This window comes from Corvus cornix, chromosome 14 (assembly GCF_000738735.6).
Source record: "Corvus cornix cornix isolate S_Up_H32 chromosome 14, ASM73873v5, whole genome shotgun sequence".
Taxonomy (NCBI): domain Eukaryota; kingdom Metazoa; phylum Chordata; class Aves; order Passeriformes; family Corvidae; genus Corvus; species Corvus cornix.
This window is the reverse complement of record NC_046344.1, coordinates 5645498-5665716: the sequence shown is the minus strand read 5'-3', so window position 1 is coordinate 5665716 and position 20219 is coordinate 5645498. Positions and strand designations below refer to the sequence as shown.

The 20219-nt window shown below is 44.7% G+C and overlaps 1 protein-coding gene across 1 annotated transcript in view; it reads right to left on the bottom strand.

Moving 5' to 3' along the window:
- Positions 1-20219, bottom strand: part of FOXK1 (forkhead box K1) — a 56661-nt gene that overhangs the window by 11281 nt on the left and 25161 nt on the right. Inside the window, exons 2-8 of the mRNA XM_039560225.1 lie at positions 18727-18924; positions 8368-8524; positions 6946-7092; positions 5036-5229; positions 3749-3915; positions 2789-3070; positions 440-664 (exon numbers count right to left, since the gene is read on the bottom strand). Of these exons, the coding sequence (XP_039416159.1) occupies positions 440-664; positions 2789-3070; positions 3749-3915; positions 5036-5229; positions 6946-7092; positions 8368-8524; positions 18727-18924 (1370 nt within the window). The remainder of the gene's footprint in view (positions 1-439; positions 665-2788; positions 3071-3748; positions 3916-5035; positions 5230-6945; positions 7093-8367; positions 8525-18726; positions 18925-20219) is intronic.

Genomic DNA, 20219 nt, shown 5'->3' with positions numbered 1-20219 from the left:
TATGGAGTCATGTTTCACAAGATCTAAAGAGCACCATGGAAATTTTATTATTTGGCATGCTGCAAGCGAAGGCTGTTGGTCAAGAGAAAATAAATGAAAACAGGCTCTCCACAAGAATCACTGACACTTTCAACAAGTAACCTCAAGAGGTAGAGAGTCTCAGTAGCAGTAACTGCACAGCCAAGGGCAAAGGAAGGACACTGTGCTTTTCTGCCAGAGAGCAGGACTTTTCCCCCAGGAAAGGGAGCAGAGGTGGATGGAAGGGTACCTCCCACTGACATTTACAGCCCCAGAAGTGGAAGAATTGCAATATCTTTGAGATGGACACATGGAATAACTTGATACACAGTAAGCAAGAAGAGAAAACACTTGCAGCTTTCCACCCTGCCTGCTAAGCTCGGGCAGCACTGCCAGCCCAGGAGCTGGGGAGCAGACCCACCGTAGGTGCTGCCGGCGATGCTGTTGGTGGGCACGGCGTGTTTGCCGTTCTGGGTGACCGCCCGCACCGGCAGCTGGTGCTGCCCCAGGGCCACCGGAGCTGCCTGCTGCAGGATGGTGACAGTCTGCCCAGGGACAGCCTGGGCCATCTGACTGGCCACTGTCTGGATAACACGGCTGGCTGTGGGGATTGTGGCAAACGCGATCGTTGGCTTCTCGTCCATGCCTGTGGAGAGCAGAAGAGACAACAATCAGTCAGTGCCCTGGCTTAGAGGCAGGTTTTATTCTCATTAACACTTGAGCAGGGATACATACTCCAGGCTTACAATACCTCAGCACCACAGAATGAGTATTTGGAAACACTAAAATATCCTCTATTGCACACTTACTCTATCAAGAACATTTTTCTTAGAGCATAAGCCACAAGAAGAATTTTCAAAAATCAAAACCATCAATATGACCCTTTGCCCTAAAAAGGCATCATCTCCCTTACTGGCACATCACAGCTGTGATATGGACAGCAGGCACTGCAAATCTCACAGCTTACTTTGCAATTTCAAACAAATTGGCCTGACTTTCAATACCACACAGCAGGAGAAGGCATTAAGATCTTAAACAATGCCTGGAGCCAAAAGTCTGCAGCAGCTTGCTGTCAGGTCTGCATGGAGGTTGATTTACAAGGAGGTCTTCCCACAACTGCCAGTTTTTGCTGTGGAAGTATAGGAAAAAAACAGGATGGAAGAAAAATAAAAAATAAAAAAGGAGAGCTGAGCTCCTGGACAGAGGTAACTGCTTGAGAGCACTGAACCACTTTTCTCATTTCCCAGGATAAGTAAGGGGTATGAAACAGATACAGGACAGCATCCTGCCAGGCACGCAGGAAAGAAGAGGAACACCAGTCTTCCAGGGGTTCTGTGCATCTCAGAGAGAGGGCAGGATGCACAATCTCATTAGTCCTGTAGAAAAAGGTGGCCTCTCCCATTTTAACATTTGCACAAAAGAGTAGAGTTAGATGGGACATAAGCACTGAGCTGAAACCTGCAGGCAAGCCGATGGGGATAGGTAGAGAAAAGGCAAGGAAAACAGGGAGTTCAGGAAGGAAAATGCAGCAACCGGGGAAAGTAGATGCTAGAAAAGGATATGAGTGGGACAAGTAGGGAAGGAACATGCAGCAGCAAGAACTAGTGAATGAAAGAAGGGAGCAGGTGACAGGCAGCTGCAACTGTTAGCGCTTCAGGAACGTGTATGGGATCGAGACAGGAATTTCTAGAGAATGCAAGTGAAACTCAAGCAAGATAATCAGTGCTGAACTAAAAATGCCAGTGACCCTGCTGCTGCAGGAGGGGAAGCTCTTTGTCATTTTTTCCTTCCCTTAGAGAGGGACCACAGTCCCACTGCCCAACTTAAAAGCAGTCAGAGAAACCAGCCTTGCTGCTGGTACAACATACACTGACCTTGTAGCACTAAGACCTTCTGAAATGGGGAGCAGACAAGGTGTTGTCTAGATCACAGCAAGAGAATATTTAACTCACTAAATCTCCCAAGGCTGGAATTTCCAGCTTAGGGACAAAAAAAGGCCTTTGTTCTAACTGGTTTTTGAAGATTCTTTTAATGGGGCACTGCCTGCACTTCCAGAAGCACATGCTTTCCTCTAGGAATCCAGGCCTGCAGAAAGGAAGGGCTCAATCATTTATTTACAAGGCCATCCTGAAGCAGAGTTGCAGCCTTTCCCAGGCTCTCTCTTTTGGCTGGAAAATGTAGACGCTTTCATAGCCAATATACAGGCATAATACTGGTATTGGAGATAATTACAAAAGCATGAAGTGACAGGAAAAGGGGGAATGGCTTCAAACTGAAAGAGTAGGTACAGGTAAGACATTATGAAGAAATTCTTTCCTGTGGGGGTGGGGAGGCCCTGGCACAGGCTGGCCAGAGAAGCTGTGGCTGCCCCATCCCTGGAAGTGTCCAAGGCCAGGTTGGACGGGGCTTGGAGCAACCTGGGATAGTGGAAGGTGTCCCTGCCCATGGCAGGGGGATTGGAATGAGATGATCTTCAAGGTACCTTCCAACCTCCATAGATGACTCTATATAATACGAGAATTTTAAGCACTGCATGTTTTTTCAGGCTCCAAAGTCTCTTAGTTTTGTTCCCCAGGAGACAAGGGAGCACAGTTGTCCTGCTCTCTGGTGGAAGCAAAAAATTGGAAGAGCTCTCATTTGGTTTAAGTTTTACCTGGAGAAACATTTTTTTTAAGGGCTCAGTGCCCAGTGAGTGAAAATGTTCAACCACTCTCCCCTCCAAGCCTGCACAAGACTTATTAGCAGAGTAGCAAGGGAGGTGAAAAGCTACCTCGGTGGTCACCAGCTAAGTCCAACACTGCTCCTGCAGCTTCATGAGCTCCTCCTGCTGTGCCCTGGTTTGTGAGGATGTATCCGTTTGCAGAGTTTGCAGAGGAAGTCACCACTCGGACCATGGTGACAGTGGGAGCTTGTTGAACCACGTGGATTGCATGGCACGAAGGCTGCTGAGAAGTCACTATTGATGCTGGCATGTAGGCCACTGGTTTGGCCACCAGGGTGGATGGTCGGGGAGGGACAGCCATAATCACTGGTTGGGCACTCACTGGAGATCCTGAACAGAAGAGAGAAGCACATGTTACCAGGAGAGGCAAAAAGACCACCACTGATTTCATCTGTGCACTTCCAGTCTACTCAAGGCTTCAGCACTGGCAAGGCAGAAGGTAGAAACAAAACAAAAAAACAAACCAAGGCTTCAAAAATACCACCTTCAAACTTCTCCTCCCTAATGTGCACAAACACTACTTGTCATCTGAGCACATTTCTGTGAATAAAAGCCATAATAAACATTAAGAAAATCCCCCAAACCAAGCTTTCCTTTATGAGCTTTGCCTTCCAACTTCACCCTACACCTCAGGTCAGCACAGCTGACAAGCAGATATTTACCAGGCCCTGGCCACAGCACCAGAGCTTGGCGTAGCCAAGTCGATCTTATCCAGAGGCTGGTAAATGAGTGCAAGTGAGCTGTGTACTGCCATGGCTACTCTGCTGTCAGACCTTTACAGCCACCTAGTTCAAGGTTAGATCAGGTATCTCTACACATTCTGCCCCTCCTCCAAAGAGTAGTAAGAAAAATGGTTTAAAGTTGTACTTGCACCATCAGTCTCTAACAACAAAGTGGGGAGAGAGTCCCGGATCCTCCAATAACACACTGTAGAAGCCTTCCTGTGGTGTCCTTGGCATGGCACATGGGGCAAGTGAACAGCCACCCTCTGGAACAAGAGCTACTCACCAGGTGCACTCTGGGAATACCGATACTCTGGAACTGAGGCCAACTTTGACCCAAAGTCGTGATCGTGTGGAATGGGTGAGCCCTCCCGTGACAGGCACTCTGGAGTCTGTAGGCCACTAGAGTGAGGGGACAGCAGGCCAGGGTGAGTAGGGGAGGCAGGAGCACTCCTGAAACACCAAAACATAGCGTTGGCAAGTGCAGATACATTTTGACCACAAGACAGCAGCAGAGACCCGGAATCATGTCCAGTACAGGATTCTCTAGGAAGGACAGCCTTTCCTCCACAATATCCTCCCTGCTAGGAAGAGCTGAAAGGTACACAGTGACCCCACAAACACTCCAGCACTAAACACCGTTGGGTTATTCCTTGCGGGAGGGAACTGGACCCTTCAGAGTAGGGTTAACATTTCATTGTTAGACCCATTGCTGACAGAGAAACCTCAAATGTTGCACACTCAGATCAGTTTTACAGCTTCAGATCATTCTCAAAGAACCTTTGTCAGAGTTTGAGAGTGACAGGGAGAAGAAGAAAGATGCAAGTAGAGGCAAGTGTCTGGCCCTGCATACGCTTACAGAGCAGCTGCTTCCCCTTTTCCCTGTTACCTCCCTCCCCAACCACTTGGTTCCCACCTCTGGCCCCAAACATGTGAGAAATTGTACATTTCTTTAATGACAAACCAGAATAAAAAGCTGAAAAATTCTCCTCCTGTTTCCTCCACATTTTAACAGACAGAAAATAGGAGGTGTGGGAAGAATGTTCCATGAAACTGCTCCAGCTAGTGCTGAATTCCAAATCTTCTCATAGTTACAAGGCTCAGAGAAGCTGTCATTGCACAAGGCAGTGGAGCTGACTGGAGCAGCCACACAGAACTCCCGTTGCTTCACTGCTGACAACAACCATCATCCTGATCTTCCCTATAAGAGAGTGTTTTAAATACCACAGAAGTTATTCCCACTATGATCTAATCCACATCTAAACACAGCTTTCCTGAAATCAGAGATTGCCATCTGAAAACACTTACTCCAGTGATAACTGCTTTGAATTTCTTTGAAATGATGCCAAAACAGATACGTTATTTGATGCATTTTTGCAGTTTGATTCTGGAATTTTTTTTTTGTTAAACACTTAAGAAGTCAGAACAATTTTAAGATTATGCCTCAGGACTAACTATATCACCTCTCAAACTATAAACAGCAGCGAAGTTTACTCGCTATACTTCAGGAGAAGTTTTAGTTTATTTTCTTTGTAATGAGTTTGGCACAGAGATGAGAGGAAATTGAAGTTACCTGGAGGAGAGAGGCCCAAAAGGTGTTCGAAAGCAGGACACTCCTCTTTGCCTTCTTTTTCTAAATGCTTGTTCTACAAGTTTGGCTTCAGAGGCAGGGTCAATTCGCCAAAAGGAGCCCTTTCCAGGCTCCTCTTGGGAGCGTGGGACTTTAATAAAGTAACGGTTCAAGGAGAGGTTGTGCCGAATGGAATTCTGCAGGAAGCAGAGGAATGAGGTGATTATTTTACCATGAAGAAGTATGTAACAAAGACAAATGGGTTGCACCACACAGCTTGGAAAAATAAATCCACCCTGCCAGAATCAGTGTTGAAGGTAGAAACAAGTCACTCAACTCACACAGCTTCAAAGTCATAGAACAGCAGCAGAAAACCTGGGGAAAGGTGTCAGTTTCTCCTAACCAAGCTGAAAGATGGGTTTGCTTGGTACTAACTATTAAATACATCTGGAGCCAGGCAGAGCAGTGACTTCTCTGTGGAAAGCCATGAAAGCAGAGCTTTTGCTGAGGCAGGGGGAAATCACTGTAAACCACATCAGAACCCTCTCGAAAGACAGGCTTTATTCTTGGCAAGCGGAAAAAGTTGCCTGAGCCTGTGCTAACTGCTCACCTGTCAAACGATTACCAGGGTGTCCAAACATGCCCTAGAGGACACTGCATCTCACAGTAATCACAATGCAAGGCAGCCAACATGCCCTCAGCCAGCTCTGGGAGGAATCCATGAGCTGTGTGGCACTCTGCAGCTCTCTAGATGATGACAAGACTGTTCATCTTTTCCATTGTGACAGCCCATCTCTTACAGGCCGTAGCGCTGGCTTTTGGGCTGGGGAAGGGCTCAGCAAGAATCAGTGGGCACAAACTCATCCCTCTTCCACTTTCAAAACAAAACAAAAGCTTTTCTAGCAGGTTTAGACAATCTCTTCACTGGTGAAGCCTTACAATGCCACTGGAGAGGAGAGAAAAAGGCAACTTCACTCCCTGCTGAAATGCAGCTCTCTGAAGCAGGATGCAGCAACTGGTTCACAAAGCACAACTCTGCTGAGCAGGTTAGGGCAGGAAGTGAATTCCACAGTTAATTAGAACTGCAGGGAAAAGCCAGGGAGGCAGAAATGTATTTATTCCAACTGCACTCAAAGTGCACCAAGCAGTACTGCTCCTGCCAGTTGCATACAGTGAAATCAGCAGCTGTGAGAGCCTTTGCAGCTGTATTAGCATATTACATTCAAATGACAACACCCATGGCAGAGGTGTGATGCCAAGAAAAAGTCTGAAAGCAGGTGGAGCTGAGGTTCCTGAAACTTTGGAAGCAGCCCTCAAGTGAACATTGAAGTTTGATTTAGCATGTGTTAACCACATCCAAACTCTCCTATGAAGCTGGTCAGGTTTCCTTGAGTACCACAAGGAGTGCATGGACTCCCAGTTTCCCACTCAAATTCAAAACTTGCAAACTGTGACTTAGGCAATGCACTTGATACACTGGGAAAACAAAACATCTGTAATGATTTAAGGTGCTATGATTAAAAACTGGAGCCCCAGTTTTAGGTTGGATATCCTTGGTTTGGACAAATCATGCCAAACAAAGGTGAGGTAAAGGATTAAGCAAGTACCTGGGCAGAGGAGTGACTGACAGCAAGGATGTAGGCAAATAAAGTACAAAATGAAAGACACAAGACTACAGCATTAAAAGAAGAACCAGAGAGCCCAATAGTAACATTACATTGCCCTGCAATGTATTCCAAAAAAAACCCCCTAATCCCCCACAAATGAACTAGTCAGCTTGTGTTAAACAAATTCACTCTGGGAACAGTCAAAGCAGCTCTATTCCCAGTGCCCCAAATCTTTAATAAATGCATTTCAAAGCAGATAAGCCCCTGTCAAAGTAGTTTAAAAGCTTGTCAGTGCCAAGAACTCACCTGCCAGCCTTTGTCAGCAGTCCTGTAATATGGATAATGCTTGGTAATGTGGGCATAGATCCCACTTAGTGTTAATTGCCTGTCCTGTGCTGAAGATATAGCCTGCACAATTAGCTGAGCATAAGAATAGGGTGGCTTGGATTCATCCTAAGCAAGAAAACAAACAAACAAAAAAAACAAACAAAAAACAAACAAAAATTTAGTCACTAACAAAGAATTCCTACAGTGCAGTGTACCACAACCCAAACTTAAAAAGCACATTGGGCTGTAATTTTCACTGATGCCAAGAGAGCAGCAGGGCAGCTAAGAGAGCAGCATTGCTGGTTTATGCTGCCACCACCCCATTTAGCACAGGCATTTGTGTGCAAACAGAGCTATAGGGCTGAGCCAGATGAAAACTATCTCCCCTTCCCTCTCCACACAAACACACAAACCCCAACTTCAACCTGATTCCATTCCCCATTGAATTTCCCACGCATGCTCACACCAGCACAAGGGACAGGGTCAAGACAGGCAACTGGAATCAAGAAATAGAGAGTACAGGTACATTCACTGCTTTCTGTGTTCATGAATTAAAGCCTTCACTTCTGCCCAACTACACTCTGTTAGAAAGGTTTCAAGCAGTATGTTATCAGCCCTCCTCCCAGCAACAAGCCCAACATGAAACCTGATCCCATCCCCTCCCTACTCCAGCAGGATTTGTTTCATTCTAGGAACTTTAATTTGTTTGCTAGACCTCATATTTCCAACTCTTTGCATTAGTCCATCAAGAACAACCCTTCTTGTCTCGAGGGAGAATTAAGACTACAAAAAAAAGCCATCTAGTAGTGTGCTCCTCCACCCAATCCCAAATCAGGTGGTTTTGGATCTGGAACTTTTAACTTTGATCTGAAGATCAGCTCACCAAAATTACATTTTATCATTCTAACTAAGTTATTTTTTAATCTAAATTCCACTTGCTACTCTCGTTGTTTAACGCCTACTTGACAGGCCTTCATGTTTGTTTTAAAGTCTGACTACAGACTTCTCATGACAAGGATCTGGCTTCTTCCCCTGCTTCTGCTTTCTCCAACTGTATTTTGCAAAATACCATTAATGAAAAGAAGAAAATGAGACACTGAATTTTATGTGCCTCTTCTTTATGGGATCTTGATTTATCAAATAAGCAAAAAGTTATTCTTGCTTAAAAACTTTAGTGAGTGATTTGAATACATTTTGGGCAGCTAAGCAAGCAGAGACTGCCACTAAGCCACGGACAGTTTCAAGAAATGACCTTAAGCATCTGGAGGATACTGTACACAGCACCCTTATGGCCAGGGTGTTCTTAAACCCCTTTGAACTCTAACCAGAACTAGCAATAAAGCCCCAGGATTTAATAATCCTCCCAAGGAGCACTGCTGGGTAAGTAATGTTTGTGTGAACCTTTGGGCTGTCCCCGCCAGATGCATCTGCCTGCTGCTCTGATGCTGCCTTTGCTGCATACTCTGCTGCCAGCTGCAGATCCGAGGTAATGTTGTGAACAAAACGATATCCTGAGGATCCAGCACCACGTGGACTGGCTGGGCAAGAGTTGGGAACACTGGAGAGGCAAAAAAGAAAGAAATACAGTTGTTACTTCATTTATGAACAAGGCATGCAGTTCTTACTCTCGAAGGTACAGTAAAGCTCTCTGGTCATGGAGAAACAGATGCAATGGCCTTTCTTTTGCCCCTGTGGCTTATCCAAAGCCCAGACAGATTGAGAAAAAACCCACCAGAGATAAAATTGGAATTCCTACAAAATCCTGACACTCCCTGCCACATACACTTCCTGCAATCACAACAGGGCAGTGTTTCAAAGTATTAAACAACTCCTTTGTGTTTAGAGAAGCACTTAAAACTTCAAACAACACACGGTGTATCAGGGATGAGTATTTAAGTGAAGGAATAGTTTGTTATTATGACTTGTGAATGAACCACACACCAATCTCCTTGTAACACAGATCATATTTAATCAATCCTTCTAACAGACAGTTGTTCTACAGTATCAGAGCTAAAGCACCCAGAGCAGGGACCTGCCATGAAGGTCCCTGTCTAATACCACAGCTGAGCTTCACAAGCCCATACCCTGACACCATACAGCTGGGGACAGGGGTTTCCTTGATTTGCCCCACACTCCTGCAGCCAGCAAAGGGGAGCAGCACTCCCTGCCTACACACATTGGTAGCCCAACATCAGTTTTGGCTGGAAAAGGCACATTCAGAGTGGCAGGGCCACCACAAGATGGCATTACAGGAACGGCGACTGAGCACCACAGGCTGTGAAAGATGATAAAAAGCTACAAACACATAAAAGGGGGCTATAATTTGCAACATCACTCAGGCACACAGAAATGAGTGCTACAAGATGAGAACTAATTAGAAAGGCTTGTCTAGGGATCACACGTCCTTGATTTGTGGGGTTGGAAGGATCACAGAATCAAAGACTGGTTTGGGTTGGAAGGGACCTTAAAGATCACCTTGTTCCAACCCCCTGCCATGGGCAGCGACACCTTCCACTGGACCGGGTTTTCCCAAGCCCCATCCAACCTGGCCTGGAAGGATGGGAGGAGAGGGATGAGTCTGGGAAGCTGAAGTTCCCTTTTTCTGTCTCTCCCTTGTCCTGTGCTGTCCAGAATTGAGGGATGCAGTGCCAGAACAGCAGGATGCACAGCCAAATCCCAGGATTACAAATGTCTTCTAGGAGCAGAGAAACAGTAAACAAGAAAGCAAACCAATACACAGAAGATTTACATAGCGAAACAAGCAGTTCAAATTGTATGAAAAGATGCAAATTGAAGCTCACAGCTGGAACTAGAATTCAGTAAAACTGGCATAAACAATCCTCTTACTGGTAAAATGTCCAATAACTGACACAAACAAATGCAGTAACTGACACCCATCAGAGCACTGCACCAAATGCTGTATGAAAAAACACACAACACGGTCCCTTCCTCAAAAGGTGACTGTCTGGATACACACACACATAGGGATGGAGAGGAAGCAGTGAGACAACCCTTGTTTGCTCAATGGGCAATACCTTGGGTGCAGAAGCAATCTGACAGCGTAAGGAATGACCATTTCCTACCACAGTCCAGCCTGTAAACGGAGAAGTGCTGCTACTCCTTGGGGTGTCTCTGCAAATGGCTGCAGTGCTGAGCTCAGCACAACCCAGACTGGTTTCTTTGAAAAGTGAATTACAGGATGGGGGGGCTGGGGGGCAGAGAAACGGCAGCAGAAATATCCAGCCACAACAAACCCTTGCAACAGGGAACCCCAGCTCACCCCTGTCCCATATACCAGCCTCGTACAGCACCTGGTAACCCTTTCAGTTCCCACCAGTAGTCCTTGGAATTAATAGGTGATGCTGTTCAGAAGCACAGCAGAAGGGAAAACTTTCAGGCCGTGCAAGGTACATAATGTTGATGAGCCTGTACTTATAGATCCCCCTTTGCCAGAGATAAAGGCATTTCTTATCCAGCCTTTCAAAGAGCAGAGACCTCTTTGTGCAGGAAAATGAATGAAAATTTGCTACTCCAAGCTTTGGAAATGGATAATACTAAACCACAGAAGACACTCTTGATGTCTTAGTATTCGCATGAGGAGCTGGTGTGAATTTAATTATTCTGCTGTCATTTTTCAATAGCTTCTTCACATACACACTTCTTATAATGTGCAGATAATTACAACTGAAAGCCATTTTCATACATGAAACAATGACAAGCCAAAAACACAGCGATTCTTTTTGTGTTTGGCACCAGAGCAATTATTTCAACACACGGGCTAGAAATGGAATAGGATGAAACAGAGTTTTCTGATTTTGTTATTTGTCTGCAGAAATACACAAACAGCAAACCACTGAGACAGCAGCCAAAACTCAAGACAAAGATATGGAAGAGAGAAAAGTTCTCCAATAAATCCATGCTCTGCAGAGCTGTATTTCCTGCTTTTTCTTTTCCTTTTTAATAAATACATAAATAAAAATAGATAAAAGAATTTATTCCTTTATTCAAGCTCAGCAGAGCAAGCAGCTCAGCTTTTGCCTCTCCAGCTCTAGCTTCTGAATTTTAAGTATGATCTCTTGCTTAAAAAAAACAAACAAAAAAACCCAAAGGGAGAAACCCATCCCTTGCAGGGCTGTGATTCTCTGGAGTGCTGACAAAGCCCCTCCAAACTAAGGTGTTAATAACTTCTAGAAAAGCCAGCCTCTCCCAGCAGATACTCACTGAAGAACACAATCATGACCATCCCCTAAAGAAGCAGCTGCCTCTTGGGACGACCACAGTGATAGCCAAGGATTTGGAAGAGATACTAATCTTTTATCAGAATGAAGCCCTTTTGTCCAGGTAGATCTGCTTCCTTTCAGCCTGGATCAATGATCAAATCATGAGATGTGAGGACAGAACAAACACCAGCATGTACCCACTCCATGCACAGACAGGGTAACACATGCTGCTGAGTGTTCAAGCTCTCAGTCAATCATCACAGCTCTTCAGAAGGGAGGCAGAAAGAGCTGACTACTGGAAAAAACAAGGAGACACAACCTGTTCCCCTCCCAACATGGGACAGGAGTGAAGAAACAGTTTTACTAAAAATACCCCTCTGAGGGTTAAGTTAAAATTAAACTTAGTGCAGTCAAAAGAAAACAAGCAAACACAATGCAGTGACATCAGTTTCCTGGAGTTCCTGGAATTCTCCTCACCACCCAGATCCAGAGGCTGGCTGGGGATGCTTGCATGCACTCACACCCCCTTTAAAAATATTATGAAACAAAGAGTTTTTTCCTCCAAACACCAGTTTGTGCTATAAAACAAAAATCAACTGCAAGGACAGTAATAATGATTTGCTGGATACTAACATTGCATCAATACTTGGCCATAACTTGATCCATGTTGATACTATAACCTTTCACTGAGAAAAGCACAGCAAGGTCTGCAATTTTACCCTGCTCTGACATCCTAACACACTGCTGTGATCCATGCTTACTGTCCATGCTGGCAAACTTAGCTTACAAGCAATCCCAGCTAATTTGGGTTAAGATTGCCTGTTATGGAAGAGAGCGTTTTGGAGAGGAAGCAAGTGTTTTACACCACTGAAAGACACAGAGCATGGAAGCAACCAAGCTGCATTTACCCACAGTCTTAATCCCATGGTACCATGGTTAATGCCCCAAGTGCCAGAGATCTTTGATATCCACTGAGGATTCAGCATCTCAACTTGAAACACTGACTGCAGGCAGCCACCGAGCCACAGTTTTCTAAATACCATGCTGAGAACTCAGCTTTAGAATCAGACTACAACCACGTGCTGAATCACACCAGTCCTCTGCAGCATGTTTTCCATTTCAGACTTAACCCTTCCTTGGCAGGAAGGCCAGAAAGATGAGGGCTGAAGGCAGTGTCTGCAATACACTCACCCACGTAAGTGGCAGGATGCCTTTTAAACACGGGGCTTGAACGTTCTTTGTAGCACCACGATTCACTTTCAACTCCTGCCAACAGGAACCCAGCCTGTAAGTTCACAGCACTTGCTAGCAGCAATTAACTCTAAGCTGCTGAAGAGTGCGTACAACGTGCTGCATTGCTATTGGAATGTTCACAATCAGTTTGTTTAACCATAGAATCAGCCTGCAAAAACAGTGTGCATGGTACATTCACACCAGGACACTCTGTGTTGCTTGTCTACTCTAATTAAAAAAAAAAAGAAAAAAGAAAAAAGAAAAAAGGATAGAGCAGATCCAGAGAAGGTACTGACAGGGATAAGTAGGATGACTAGAGATACAGAATGGATTTCATGCAAGAAAAAATTGTTTAAGGCAGAAGCTGAGGTGCAAAGTGACAGAGCTATGAAAACAAAGCCAAGAGGAAGCGTTTAGCTCCTGGCCTCTTGCAACAGAAGAGATGGTGAGCACAAAATGAAACTAAGCAGCATGTCCAAAACAAAAGAAAGTGCTTCTGCTTCTGTGGCTACACTGTGGAATGACATCCTGTAAGACAGGGCTGATTATAAAGTCTGTGTGAATGCAAAAGGCCAGTACACAAGTTCTTGGGGAAGGGGAAAGACAGGGAAGCCATCAGGGGCCTTGTAAGACAGATAGTCAGGAAGTTCCTGCTCCAAGGTAGTCTCCTGTCCAAGAAAATGGAGGCAAACTACACCTAAGTCAGCATTACTCTGTTTTCTGTGTTCTTATATGACCCCCAAGATACCCATGTCTGAGGTAGAACACCGTGCTAGATGGATCTGTTCCCTGGGCACATTGAGATTCTCACGTAAAGGTTTCCACAGTCTCTCAATACTAGGCACATTTTATGGACTAGGGGGTAATAAAAATAAAAATGAAGCAACAAGTGCTTACATTATTTATTTATGGTCATATTACAAGTCTGTGAACAATCTGGAAACAGAAACACTCCCAAATTCCAGTGCCAACTTCACCAGAAGGAGAGGCGGTACTAGAAAGCAGGGAAGTTGCCCTATTACTCAATTGAGGGATCAAGCTATGGAGGCTAAATTTAAGCCAGGTATATGGAAGAAGCACCTATCCTTTCTAGGACAAAGAGGAAAGATTACCTGGGATCCCATAAAAAATTGTTCACCTGACTTGGAATCTGTACTGCTGAAGAAGAACAAAACCACTGTTGGTTTAGGATATGGTGTGCACACAGCAGTGCCTTTGAAAAATTCCCATGTGCACATTTGTGAAGCAGGTACAGAGACACAGCAGGGATAAGAGTTACAGCCCTGGCAACGCTGCCAGTATACAGATTCCAGTCTGACTGGGCATTTTTTAAGCCCCTGTTGGGTACAGAGAAAAAAAAATCACTATTTCTTAAAATTCTCCCCAGTCTCTTCCTTGAATGCAAGCTGGAGCTGCATTGCCCTGGGCACAGGGACTATGGTTAGAGAAATAGCACAAACCTCTGACTACCCCAATACTCCACTTCATGAGCCTGCAAAAAAGGGCATGAAGATACAGGGACGCTTTTTACGTGCAATAAGCAAGAATCAGGTCAAAGTACAGCCCTTGGACTTGCGAAACAAGCCTTTCCACGATACACCAATCAGCAAGAATGGCTGAGAATCCTCCACTGCTCTCACCTTCCCCAGCCTAGCCCCAAAATCGTAACTCAAAGAAAGGCGAGTCCTTGCACGTTGCATGTTTCAGACAGGTTTCAGAAGCAATCACAAGTGGTGAGACTGCCAAACCAAGCTGGATTTTGATGTGAAAGGAGAAATCTGAGAGCTACCCTGCCTGCTTAATGCTGAAGAAAACCAAAGCTGTCGAACAAGCCACAAGTGAGAGAAAGTGAGCTATCCACAAAAGGTGAAATTGTGATTATTCATCAGTGCTCCAGTGGTTCCCCTGGAAAGGAAGTGACTTCACTCTGACTGTGGATTCAGTGAACATTTTATACTCTTTGGCGAAGAGGAAGTGCTCCTGTAGCTGGTGACATCTGCAACCCTTCCTCCAGCACATGGCTTGGCACATCTCCTCTAGCACACAGTCCATTATCTGCAATAAACATGCGTAGGAGCTCCCCAACCCAGCATAGACTGTTGCTTCTCTTATGTGATGTATATGCATCACCCTCCTTGGCTTGTGGTTTGGAGACTTGGGTGATTAAAAATAATCACCACTCTGTCCAACTATGGGAGTTGCCTGAGCTGTGCATTCTGCCTGAGTGCAGGAAGTAACGTGTAACTGAGACGATGCAAAAGAGCCTGCAAAAAACCTGCCTTGGAGCTCTTCAGCAGCATTTCAGTTCAATGGCTCACAGTGCTCTGGGAAGAGGCAAAGCCTGAATGAAATGGAGCAAGGAATATTTATGCATCCTGCTCCAGTGAGTGAGTGCATCCACTGAAGCCAGTTTTCATCCAGCTTCCCCCTACACACCTTCAGAGTAAATGTGCAAGTTCAGAGTAAATCCCAAAGCTGTGAAACAGCAGTGCAATCCTAGAGCCCATTAAAAAGCCCCCCCTCTTTCCAAACCAAGTCTGGATCAAAGCACAGCTAGCATTTGCAGGTCTGCTGGAACATGGCTCACACACACTCTTGTCAAGTTTTACTGAATGAAAGCTCAATACATAATTTATCTACTACACACGCTTGTGAAGTAGTAATTACACCATGCATGCATAAAAATCAGACAATGAATTTAAATGACCTGTTAAAGGCCACAAAACAAGTTGGTGGCTAAGTCAAGATAATTGCAGCTACCTCTGAGTAATCCCCTATCAGAGCATGCAATGTGCTACAGAACTCATTTCTCTCAGTGAAAAAAGGACCATAGCTTATGAAACCAAGCCATTCAGCTCACATCTTCTGGTTTACTAATCAAGCTCATAGAACAAAAGAAGCTGATCTTTCATTATTCATACCATTAACTACATTGTAAACTAGTTATTAACCCTGCTAGTAACAGCCAAACATGGGCAGGCACATTAAGTACTACCAGTTAAAATACAAATTCGGGTTCACACACAAATATGTACCAGTTTAGCTGTTAACACTGAACCTCACCAGGCACGTTTCAAGCAGCAGGTCTCACAGGGTCCTAAGGACTCTTACTCCTACATGTCAAAGAAATTTTTTTACTGATAAAGACTGTGTATGTGAGCTAAGAATCCGTGCCCTTTCTGTGAAAAAACCCAAACAAGTACAAGACAAAGCATTCAAGCCCAAAGTTATTCTGGTGCAGAGATAAGGCAGAAGTAGCACTTGTAAAATATGAATGATAGTACTGACCTCCATAGCAGGACATTTAGTATTTCTGTATTGTAGTGTGTGTGTATGTGTGTGTATATCTATCTATCTAATCTCACTGAGAACATAACTGCTGTTTAGAATAGGGAAACAAGTACAGAGAAACAGTTTAATTTCCACAAATATTAAAACCACCCCAGCTCTGAGGGGCAGGGCTGCACAGAGATGCTATTTGGTAAACTGAGTTAAGTTACTGCTACAGGGCCATTAACACTGACTGGACTACAGTAAAAAGGAAATGGAACACTGTAAATCTAAACTCCAACTCCGCAAGACTGAGACCAGGAAAAGAGTCCTGCATCACAACTTGTCTCTGTGAATGTGATAATAATCCAAGCACAAGCCACCCTGGGGATTGGGTTGTAACACAGAGTCACATATATGTAGATGTTGCACATTTATCACAAAATCAGGCAAAGATAAGTGTTTGCAGCATAGGTGAGGAACTTTGTGGAACCACTGTCCCTCAAAGAGGATCCTCCGAACTCAAGGTGCAGAAACTTAGTCGTGTACTGATAGGCCGCTCCTTAACTCCTGAAATTGTGACTCTGTTCTATCTCCCAAAAGGTAGAGCTGAATTCAACCAAACCCCACATGATTTTCACAGAGCTTTTCTATGCCTTGAACCTACTAAGATGTGATTTGGTGCTACTCTGCCCTTTCATATGTTATGCAAAATGGCAGGCTGCTTCTGCTGAGTTCTTAAAACCACAGCGGCCTTTTCCTTTCTGGAACATGCAAGTCTGATTTTTATAAAAAGGAGTTTTGAACTCAAAGCAGGAAGAAATAATCCATGCCTGTTTGTAACCCTCACAGCATGCTGCCAACCAACATTTTCCCTTACAGCTGTACAACAGCATTCAAAACACATCCACACACACGGCCCCTCCTGGAGACAAAACACCTAGCTGAGAAAACAGTGAGCACATTTCTCCCCAGGAGCAAGCAGGAATCTTGCTTTCCAAAGCTGCTGAGGGTGGCAGGTTTGGTTTTGTTTAACTAAAGCTCATTCCCTCTCTAGGCGCTGCACTTTGCAGAGAGAAAATAAATAGGCTGGAAAAAAACCCAGAAGCTTGCAGGAGAGAACCTGCAGGGAAGCAAGCTGCAGTGTAAACAGGGAGGCAGAGCAGGGCTGGGGGTCAGGAGGGCAGGGCTGGATCTGGTGGGGAGAGTGCAGGTACAGCCCCTGCCCTACACCAGGGTGGAGGCAGGAAAAGGGGGCCAGGAGCCACTTTCCAAAAAGGAAATTTCACCCTGCCCAGGATTTCCAAACTGCAATAATTTTCCATGGGCCAATCAGGGAGGAGCAAGGCAAACGCACCAAATTAGGAAAGTAAATACTAGAAGGGGGAGAGGAAGGAGGAGGAGGAGAACCCAGCAACCACCTCCCAAAGCCACAGTGGGAGAGGGGTCTGAGTTCCACGCTGAGCTCCACCAGCCCTCCCAGCCCTGCCTTTGGGAAGGAAGAGAGGACGCTATGCCAGGCTCACCCAGCACTGTGAAGCCACCAAGAGTGCAGAGAGCTGCCCTGGAAGCCAGATGGCCAGAATGCATAGCTACATGCTCCCAAAGGAGCATTCCCTTCTCGGGCAGAAACACCCAAATCACTTTCCCAAAGCCTGGCCCACAGGGGAGAGCTGCAAGACCCTGCTGGGGTAGAGGGGCAGGCTGAAGGGGCTGAGCAGGGATGTTTACAAACGTGTCAGCCCCTCCTCTGTAAGCAGAACTCGGAAATGAAAGGGCTTTGGCAAGCGAAACCTCAGATGTCTTTTGAGGTTTCTGAAGACTTGGCTGGATTAGCTTCTGCTCAAGACAAACGGATGCAATCATTAATCACCCTTAGTAAACACTGCGTTAGGGGCTGAGCACAATTCAACACTACTATTTCCACTTTCTCCTTATGCAAAAGAAACATTCTCAGGGAATCAAACACCAGTGGCAGGCATATGCCAGAGTCAAAAGATACAGCCTCTGTTAGCAACACAAACCACACTGTGCTGCTTTGCACAAGATGACTGAATGGAAACTAACTACCATATGTTGGCAAAGGAACCATCCCCCTCCCCTCCCAGCAACAAGCTTCATCTAAAAAGAGAAGGTTAAATATAAACTAAAAGCAGTGCCTGAACAGAGGACTAAAACCACAGCTACCTCCAGCCCCCTCTTTCTAGAATATCTGCACTGCACATCTGTGCAGCTCTGTAAGACGGTCGGAAAAACCCAAACAAGCCTCCAGATCATGCAAACCCAAACCAGCTTCATTGTGACACTGAAGTCTCAGTCTCAGCCACGTAAATTTGAATACTACTCACTGAATTAGTGCTGTCAGAGGAGATTTGCATATTATACCTTTTTACAAAGATTTCAATGAAACTCTGTAACTTCAAGTCTTTGCTGAAAAGAAAATATTCCAGACAGTAACTTGATGTTCAGCTTATTTCTACTGCACATCCACGAATCAGATCATTTACAAAACAGGATACTCGCCCAGATGTACATTCAGATTGCTACAGCCCCTCAGTACACGGTCAGCATCCTACCCCCATTTCCTTCCATTCCCAGGAAACCACGTGCCAATGGCCACCCTTGTCCCTAACTTCAGATAACAGCAGCACCACCCAGCAACAACAGAATATTACTGAGATAAAAATAAAGCAGGCAGTCTTAAGATAGAAAGTATATGCCTGCTTTCTTTTCTCCATGCACATAGGTAGCTCTGAATAAATATTTCTAATTCCATTGCCAAAGATAGACTCTATATGTAACTCTATAGTGTGAAACTTACACTCACGTTTCTCCTTGAACCCTCTGAGCTCTTAAACAAATCCTTTGTGCCCTACTGCCAGCCACCATAACGTTTTTTAGCAGTCTTGCATCGTTTTGAACACCAGAGATTTAACTAGTTATTTTTAATGGGGTATTTCTTGCAGCAAGGATTCCAAATGAAAGAGGGCTGACAGACTGATGTCAGAGAACACATTTTGGAGAATGAACATCTTACCTGATAGTGCCTGTGGGGGATGGGAGGGGACTGACCACGCTCCGGAGATCCGGCTCCGGGATGTGGATCTTCAGCGGTGATATTTGAGGGTAAAGTGGCCGAAGGGGATGCGTTGAGGCTTCCTCTTTTACTTCCTCTTTATGGTATAAAGATGTGAACTGGATCTTTATAACCGTGCTAGGGAATCGGAAAGTACATCTGGAAGGGAAAGAAAGGGAAAAGTCAGTTTCACGGATGATACTGAACGTATTTAAGAGGTTTTGTATGCAATTGATGAATTAATTCAAAGTCCACCATTCAGCATCTTTCTGCCCAGTATCTTGGGTTGATTTACTGATCATTCATAAAGCTCTGTAAATATATCACAGTGAATCATAGATCACTTAGTGATTAGATGCAAACTGAAGGTTTGGGTAAGTTCAGTGATTTCCTCAAGGCCATGTATTCAATCAGTGACTAAGCAAGATGCACTCCTGTAACAACAAACTCTTGGGTTCCTGAAATGTATCAAGGACTAGGATCTATTTTTAATTAGCTCATTGCACACATCTCAGGAAGATCCAAGTCACTAGAAAGCATCAAACCACAAGCGACAGGGAGCAAAACAGCCATAAAGTCCAGACAGAGCAACAAACAGCCTCCAGGTAAGACTAGAGAGCTTTATTTAAAGACTTGCCTCTATACATTGTATAATTGGTATCTATTTATATTGGTGCACATGATGCTAAAGGATCATCTAGCAGGTTTCAGATTAACATATATTCATTTAGAAGTGCCTCCCTTTAGGGTTACAGCTAGCTGGGTTAGAACAGGGCCTCAGCAAGCCTATGGGGGCCTCATTTCTTCTCTAAGTAACACTTCTTTCCAATTGTTATTCAGGAAAAAAAAATCATACATCTACAAGTGCAGCCTTCAGGAGATGCTGGGAAATTCAAAAGGAAATAAGCACTGACATTTTCCATATCTGAACAGAAAGCTTTCTAATTTCCAGTGTCTACAGTGAGCACAGGGCTGTGAGAGCGAGTGTTCTGCAATTCTTCTTATTGCACTTTAATTAGACAATCATGTGCAATCAATACAAGCTTTCCAGGGATCATTTCACTGATACTAAGGTTAAAGCAGCAGGAAATAAAAACCAGGTTTCACCGTGGGAAAGGCCAGCAGAGCACAGTAATTGTGCTGGATTCCAGCATCTTGCCTATAGAAGGAAAAGAAGGGATCTGGGTGATGTTGTTCTAGCACTGTAAGTGCTGGTGCGGGCTGAGCAGAATTCTTTTAACCAGTGCATTATTGAACCCTACCAGGTAACAGAACAAGGTGACAAGCAAGTCAGTCTGTTTTTTGTGACCACCTTGTCTTAATGCTGCTATTGACAGAAATGCAGCTCTAAAACACACTCGATTGCTCTTGGTTCTTTGGCACAAGCTGATTGTGCTGTAAGGTAATGCTCAAAATTATCGTTCAGGCATGGGAAGCTCATTCCTATCTCCCAC